At 41.8% G+C, this 8,207-nt stretch overlaps 1 protein-coding gene across 1 annotated transcript; it reads right to left on the reverse strand.

The window, feature by feature from the left end:
* Nucleotides 1-1,197: 1,197 nt before the first annotated feature.
* On the reverse strand, nt 1,198-7,602 carry dact1 (dishevelled-binding antagonist of beta-catenin 1). The gene is made up of 4 exons (XM_027171977.2): nt 6,940-7,602; nt 5,149-5,278; nt 4,260-4,415; nt 1,198-3,719 (listed from the first exon to the last, which is right to left on the reverse strand). Exons 1-4 carry the CDS (start codon nt 7,273-7,275, stop codon nt 1,873-1,875), a joined length of 2,469 nt encoding a protein of 822 aa, XP_027027778.1. The 5' UTR covers nt 7,276-7,602; the 3' UTR covers nt 1,198-1,872.
* Between the last annotated feature and the right edge of the window lie 605 nt (nt 7,603-8,207).

The raw sequence follows: 8,207 nt of genomic DNA on the forward strand, positions 1-8,207 counted from the left end.
AGACTTTCTGCCTCTGCTCCCACCACTTGCCCCTTCAAAGGTCACCATTCGTCTGGGTCCTCTTTGCATACATTTTAAAAGTATAATGCATGCAAAATATGATGTGACCAAGTATCCAAATTCTCCACTGCAAAAAATTGTTGCAATAACAAAACCCCAAAAAAGCTTGTTTTAAACTACTGGCTATGAAATTGCAAAGTAGAAGTGATTTTCTCAAATTTGTATTCTGATTTAAATATTAAAGCAGCAAAATGACACACGTTATAAAATTATCACTAATGTAGTAGGTGATATGTTTGGAGTAAATGTCCCATTGGCTAACACCTCACAGAATAATAGAACAAAACCTTTCCTACTCAGCATTTCTGTGCTAGAAACATATAATAAAAGAGCAATTATGGTTAAAGCCACAAAATAAAATCCACTTTAGGTCAGCATTTTTATTGACATTGAGCTGCTCGTGAACTCATTATAGAAAACTCACAGATGAATTTAAACAACTTCTTCCACTAACCATTGACTAATTGATCTCACAAACAGATTTAACAAGCTTATCTTAACAAACTGTCTTTGTGATTATTGCTCCATTACAGTAAACAAATTTTAACTTGAAACACTTTCTTTACTTTAATTCTCCTTCCAATGCCCTTTGACATACATGATGGTAGTGATTGTTTTAAATAAACCTTATAACTGATCTGGTTCATCAACTTGAGGTTTTGAAATGAAACGAGATGCTTATGACTGAGCAGGAAAAAAGCTATAAACATGCCAAGTGTCTGAGAGGAGACAAATCCTGCCTGCTCCTTCACCCAGCTGCAGTAATCCAAACAGAACCACTCCTCTTTACAAAGCCAGACGCTTTCCAGAGCAGCTCTGCTCCAGTCAGAATAAAGTAGGAAAACTCTTTATGCACTGTGTCTGTTGGGGAACAGGCCAATGAAAAAGGTCAGAAACTCATATAAGGACAATGCTCATGCACAACACATCTACTGTACTTGTCAGTGTCTGCTGCATTGCCGATAGTTAACTGTATTCAAACAGTGTTTGGAGTTGGGCTTTTATTCCTGGAGGATATCTGTTATCATTTTGAGTGAACTTAAACTAAGAATAAGTGACTCACTCATTTACTGTGAAATTAATTTTTTCTTGAAATTTTAAATGTAAATACTCATTCATAAATGACATCACACTGCTCATATGAGTAATAGTTCCAAACAGATTTAGAGATGTTATCAAAGGCAACATTTAATAAAGCATAAAAAGATATGACACCAAAAAATGAAAAATATGTACACAAATTGCAATTTACAGTTAATAAGCAAAAACCACAAGGTAAATAGAAATGTCAACACTCATGCATATTTATTGTGCATATAACAAAGCCCTCGTGTCAGCAGGTGAACTTGCGCTAATATTGTTTAATTTTGCAGATAGACTACTGTAAGTCTAGCCATCAATCTCTCTTTTTCTCTTTTAGACATAATGCTTTTTTTTGTCAATCATACTCTCTATTTCATTTCCTTTATTCCTTTAACCAAATATATTAAGTTTTAAATATTTCATTTAAAAAATCATCAATGTCTACTGATCACATTTACAAAGGAACTTGCCATGTAAATGTTTCACAGGAAAATCTGCACTTATAATAAATATGTCTACAAAAAAGAACACAAAAGGATTAGTCAGATGCTTCTCAATGATTTTAATGTGTGATTGAGGGAGGCTGAAAGTGCATGGGGGTGGGTGGGTTGTCACTCAATGAATCCACTTGTAGTAAAAGATCTCTTAGGCACTTTATTGGGTGAGTTCTGTGAGCAGCTAATTCGATTTGCTGCATCACAATTCAAACTCCCCAGTCCCTTAAGTCTCTCACACTGTGGTCATGAGTTTTAGAGAGCCTGATCGGAAGCGTAGGATTCTCTTCTTTAAATTGTGGGAGGCTTTGATTTTGACATAGGCTTTGGCCTGTGCTGAAGTCATTTCGCGGGATGTTTGTGTATTCTGAGGCCAGTTGACGCCACTGCTGCCTTCGGAGTCAGTGCTAGTTGTGCTTTCTGCAACAAAGTCTGCCTCACTTGCACTCGACTCACTGTCCCCAAAACAGTTGGTGGTGTAGTTACTGCGCTCATCTTCACTTGTGTCCACGATGGTGGAATGAAATAGAGAAGCACATTCAGCAGAGTATTCTGAGTCACTGCCCACATAAGCATAAGGACTGGTGATGTGTGCATTGGAAGGGAGATACATTCCTGACATGTGGCCCAGTACCTCCCTCTTTTGCCTGCGGTGAACCCTCCTGAAAGCCTCCTCATAAGGCACCTCTGGGATGCCACGCAGCCTACGATGGTAGTCATTGCGTTTGTATTTGGGTTTAGCCAGCACAGCCTCATGATGCCTCTGGTGGCCATGGTGTCTTTGGGAAGTTGACCTGCCTGTGGAGGTGGTGTGTTTTTCCAGGATTCGCCCCTCTGGGATTGAGGCAGGGATCCTTTTGGCTTTATAAGATACCCTCTTGGAGGCTTTATATGAAACAGCCATGTCTTCTGCTGCTTTGGAACGCCTGGATCCAGTGCGGTGCCTGTCACGGCCTGTTTCTGAGACAAGCTCATTGGAATGGGTCCTATGTTTCATGCTGCTGCCATTCTTCACCTTGACAATTTTCACGTTCTTGCTACCACCTTTGCGAAGTTTGACACTCTGCTCTTGGGCAGGGATGTACTTTGCACTAACCATCTGTCCCCCCTCATCCTGACTTTGAGAGGAAGAGCCGAGGCTGAGCAACTCTGGCAGAGGCTGCTCCACTTTAGCATCACAGGCCACCGAAGCCTGAATATTAGGACTTCTCTTAGGAATTCCTGCTTTCAGCATTTGTGCTGATTTACTGTCATCCACAGGGGGGTTATAAGAATGCTTATTAAGTTTGGGGGAAGACACTGCATTAGGGCTACCCAAGTCCTGGCACTCCTTAGCAACTGCAGTTAACGGTTTCCCTTTATTGGCCCCAGGGCCTTTCTTCTTTAATAGGCTATTAGTGTTAACATCATTTTTGATTGTGAATCCATTTGGGGATTGATTCTGAGAACAGGCAGCTCCATCCTCTAAGTGTTCTCCCTTGGACTCAATAGGCCACTGTCTTTGAGGTGACCCTGCGTTGGGGTCAGTGCAAGGAGCAGTTGCTGCTTGCAAACAGGGTTGCCAGTTAGAAGAGAGTTCAGCAGTCCTTGGCTGGGTCTGTCCAACAGCAGAAGGCCTAACACAGAGGCTGCCCTGCCGTAATACACTCTTGGAGGGGTCTGTGTTAATGCTTGTTCGAGGTTTATTGGTCCTCATTGGCTGTGCTCTCCTCTGAAGCAGTCCAAAGATATAACTGTCCAGTCTTTTGTTAAGTGGAGCTTGAGCTTGGGATAAAAGCGCCTGCTCTGGTTTTTGATCATTTTCAAGTGTTTCTCCAGACTTGGACAGAACAGAGTCTTCCTTCAGATGGCTGACCATGGATTGGAAAAAGATGGGACTTTGAACAGCCACCGCATGGAGAGGACTAGGGTAGCGATACACATCACTTCCATTTTTGGCTATCAGGTCACAGTGGAACTTGGACATGCTGTCACAATTCCCATCTGGAAAAGGAGAGTATGGAGCAGACAGTGACCTGCGGACCGTACCAGAACACGATTCCTCACATTGCTCTTCACACTCAGCACAAACACTGAGCTCATCTGCAGAGGAAACAGGGACAATTAGCAATAGAAATCAAGAAACATTTAAAAGAACACAAAGGATCGCAAATTCTCCACCCCAAAACCATTACTAGCTTCTAAATTCGCCTAAATATTGTGTTTCTATGAGAGCAGTCTCAACCCAAAGCGAATTGTTAAGCTAGGTCAGTGGTTGATTAGCTTTGACATGCAGATGAGCCTTTTGTCTTTTTTGGTTTATCAGAGGTGTGGCGTTTGCAGAGCTGTGAAACTGTTTCTATCTCTTATGTTTGGTTGTCCTCTTACCCTGACCTCTTCTATTTGCATTGTACCAGACTTAATTGTTTTAAAGGACTTTCAGCTAAAGATAACAAAACAAGGCAAGCAACAGTGATGAGTGTCTGATTCTAGAATGTAAGCTTCCTCATCTTGATGACAATTTAAGGCACAAACCTGCTGCAAAATGTCAGAGAACACATTGGTTTAGCAAAGCACTGTCACCCAGATGATGTGCGCTGTGAGGATCTGCATAAATATTCTGTATCTAAAGTGGGCTCTCACCTGAAGACTTGGGTCTTCCTTCAGAGGCACAGAGCGAGGTGTCATGGGGGGCACACAGACAAGATGTGGAACGACAGCTGGACAAACATTCACTGAAGACTGAGTTAGAGGAATTAGAGAGGGAGCCTGAAGTGCCATCACTTAACTCATAAAAACCTAGTAGAGAAGGAGAGATAAAGACAGAAGAATTTTAAGAAACTGCCTGCACTGAAAAAGCAGCCATCACCAGAATGCAATATTTATTACTAACAAACACATCAGACTATTCTGTAATGTTGATTTACTCTCATAGGCAGCTTGCATAAAAGTTGATTTATTTTTTAATATAAATCAGCTAATACAGAATTATGGACGCAAGTAATCTCCCCAGCTATTAGGAGCAAAATCTTTTAAACAATAGTGACATTCAGCAAGAAGCATACACATGTGCAATCAATTTCTGGTTTATATACACTTCACGAAACAAAAGTGTAGTCTGCTTCAGCACTAAAATGACCTCTCGTATTTGGAATGTAAACCAACTCAGCTGGGAAGGCAGTAAGCACAGGGTGCAGATTGTTCATATTACCAAATTAGTGCCTAAACACTGTGGCTGAGCAGTCTCCAACTGAGATTAGGCCTGGCAGGCACACAAGCTGCCACTGGCATTATTGTGTCCACAAAGCAGTTTTATACCAAATTATATAACTTAATTACAAATTCTGTTTATGGCCTTTCAGGAGAATAAGAAATAGGAACTAAGAATCAAGGAAATTGCAGTGCATTGATACGATCAATGTGTTTGGTGTAACATTACGTACTTCATACATATATCTGATTAGCTAGACAAATTTCCTTTAAAAGCAGTCAAAAGCCTCAAGTCCTCCACTATTCTCAGGCTAAAACCAACCTGAACTCGGCCGGCTATCACTCTCCAGATGCTCATGTAGGGTCTCTGTGTCCAGTCGTAGGTCACTGATCTGTCTGTCCAACTCCTGGAGCTGAGTAATCAAACCAGCATCTCGCCTCCGCAGGCAGTTCTGCAGGAGAAAAACAATTTAGTGAGGTCAAACCACATCTGCTACATGGGGGAAAATCAACAGTGGAGTCAGTAAACACAGCCAGATAGTCAGACATTGTTTTAGTGCACTGGTATTCAGACCAGTGATGAAGTAAGTAAGTTGTGGCTCAGCTGTTTCAGGTAATCAGTCCCCTTTGGAATTCAAGTCTATTTCCCATAGTTGTCTGAGTGCTGGCTGCCTGGAGGAATGGATCAGACAAGTGTAATGGACTAAATTAGAGTCAGGCCTGGTGGGGGAGAAGCATTCGGCTTAAACACGCACTTATGTGGAATTGGCTGCATCTGACAACACCCGGATCATGTGCTACATTCCAGTTTAAAGTATGGTGAAACAGCCGACCAAGGGAAAGATCCATTAAAGCACACATACATAGTTCAAATGGCTTATAATCAGTGGTGTGTTATCTACTGCACATATGAACTGCTGTTTGCTGACAGGAGCAGTAGATTCCAGTGCTATATGAAGCAACAGACTGACACAGGCTCTGCTAGGGACTGAAGGCAGTAAAAACGTGTGCTCCTGACAGGCAGGCGTGTGTTGATTTATGGGCTCGCAGCTCTCAGAATGCTGGGCTGTGGATACCATTTATTCACAGAGTGCCATTTGCAGAATAGGGCAAGAGTTATTTTGAAATGGTACAAAAGTAACCTTGGGCAATGGTCATAGCCTATGGACAAGAATTAGAAACAATGCTTATGTCCTGTCTATAGGTTTTTAAAGTATAGTAATAGTTTTTAAGACAAAATGTCAGTGTCGACCTTAATTGAATTATTTTCATGTTTTACTGGAACTGTGACACCGAAATAGCGTGTATGTGAACAGAGAGTGCACTTTAATCCGGAGCAGATCTTCGGCCTGTTTTAAGCTCAGCAGGGTGTCAGTGACTGCTGTGCTGCAAAACTTCATTTGGGCCACTTGGTCTATTGTAACTCGGACCCTCAGTGAAGCGGTGGAACCCCCCCCTCTAAGCAGAAGCAGTACACTCACTGCATTCAGGAAGTTCAATTTAAATAACATTACGCAGCTTTCCATCGCTTTCCTGTCATTTTAATGATCATTTGCGGAAATTAGTTTGGTTTCCTTCATGCCTGGATAAAGACAAAGCATGACATTTAACAACATTAATTCTTATAGTTTAACCTATTTATGCAAACTAAATACATGATATACCTTAATAATGGTGGTATGGTAAAGACTGCATAAATCTTGGACAACTTCACCACAAGTGAACAACTTATTTGCCCTAATTTGGTTTGCTTTATTACAACCAAAAATTGAATTCCTTATTTTATTAAAGCGCGTTTGTCTGTAGGTTTTGCTGCTTCGTGTGTCAACCAAAAAAAATTGTTATTTTTTGTAACATTTTTGTAATTATTTGTAACAATGTCCATTAAAGGAAAAAAGGACAAAACCTATTCTAGCGCGACACACGCACGATGAGGCGCGCGCGCACACACCCAAGCAGAATACGCACACTCACACTCTCTCTCTCTCTCTCTCTCTCTCTCTCTCTCTCTCTCACACACACACACACACACACACACACACACACACACACACACACACACACACATACTGTAACATTATAGATTCAAACTAATTTTGTTTGTACTACATACCAGTTGCTTTCTCAAGAGCAAAATGTTCTCTTCCAACAATTTCTCCTCGTTGTTTAGGTAGATGTCCTCTACAGCTTGTAGATCTTCTTCCCCACTTGTGCTGACATTGTCCTGATTGTTCAGGGCGTTATGGACCAGCAGCTCCTGTCTCTGTCTCAGATAGTCCAGTTCTGCCAAGCCAGCCAAAGTGGCCTCCATTCTGTCTCTGGCTCTGAGGCGCTCGAGCTCCGCTTCCCCTCGCTCCCTGGAGCGGTTCTCATAATCCTTCCTTTCCCGCATCCCCGCGCAGTCCCGTGCAATAAAGAGCTCTGCAAGCGCAGCCGTGGTCTGCCTCATCACAGCCGTGGGTCAGACCGCTTAAACACCTAAAGTCTGGTGATGTTCAAACTACACGCGCTTGATGTGTTTTATTTGTACTTACATGGCCACACAATTTCCACCAAAAAAAGTATCCACAGAGTGTCAACAGAACAAATAGCTCCACTTCACTTCATTTATCGCTGCTTTAAACAAAGCAACAATAGTTTCCCAATGCAATAGCAGAAAGTATCCAAACTGTGCGGTCCCGGGGAGAGAGAGCACGCGCGCTGTGCGGGATGTGAGTATGCGGGTCAATACGCGCTCTGAAGCTGCGCGCATTCACTGTGTGTGCAGCGCCCTGCCGACTCCCAGGCGCGGGGAGGTCCTAGTGTCCGCCCAGTTACAACATCAACTTTATCACCGTGTTCTTATCTCCCCCTCCCTTAATGCATATAAATTAAGCAACTGAAATTAAGATTTTAAGATTCAGGTCACTATTTACTGATCACTAAGATGACCTTAAATTCTGGTCCTCTACCGCCAACATTATGGGGATCAAAACAATGAACATTTTGAAGATAAAATATTTATAAATATCAAAAGATATAATATATAACTATATATAAATATGAATAGTAATGCTTTATTACACAGAAGTTAATTCATTAAAATGTGTGTACCAAATTAAAACATAAAGTATACATGTTGGTATTATACACACAGAAAAAGGGTGAACCTTAAAGAGGGAGAATGTCTGCCCTCTGCTGTTCTGTACAAGGCCAAGGTGTGCTTCCAAACGTATATGGCAACTGTGACAGATCAAGAATATATATTTGTACCAGTACACACACAGACACACACACAGACACACACACACACAGACACACACACAAACACAAACACACACACACACACAAACACAAACACACACACACACACACACACACACACACACACACACACACACA

This window comes from Tachysurus fulvidraco, chromosome 12 (assembly GCF_022655615.1).
Source record: "Tachysurus fulvidraco isolate hzauxx_2018 chromosome 12, HZAU_PFXX_2.0, whole genome shotgun sequence".
NCBI classification, from domain to species: domain Eukaryota; kingdom Metazoa; phylum Chordata; class Actinopteri; order Siluriformes; family Bagridae; genus Tachysurus; species Tachysurus fulvidraco.

What these genes read in the sequence shown, in the direction of transcription:
- dact1 (XM_027171977.2), bottom strand. Translation starts at nt 7,275, where the DNA reads ATGAGGCAGACCACGGCTGCGCTTGCAGAGCTCTTTATTGCACGGGAC. An exon ending in TGATAGCCGGCCGAGTTCAG is followed by an intron (nt 4,416 to 5,148) that starts GTTGGTTTTAGC and finishes CTTCTCTACTAG; the next exon opens with GTTTTTATGAGTTAAGTGAT. An exon ending in AGGAAGACCCAAGTCTTCAG is followed by an intron (nt 3,720 to 4,259) that starts GTGAGAGCCCAC and finishes TTTCCTCTGCAG; the next exon opens with ATGAGCTCAGTGTTTGTGCT.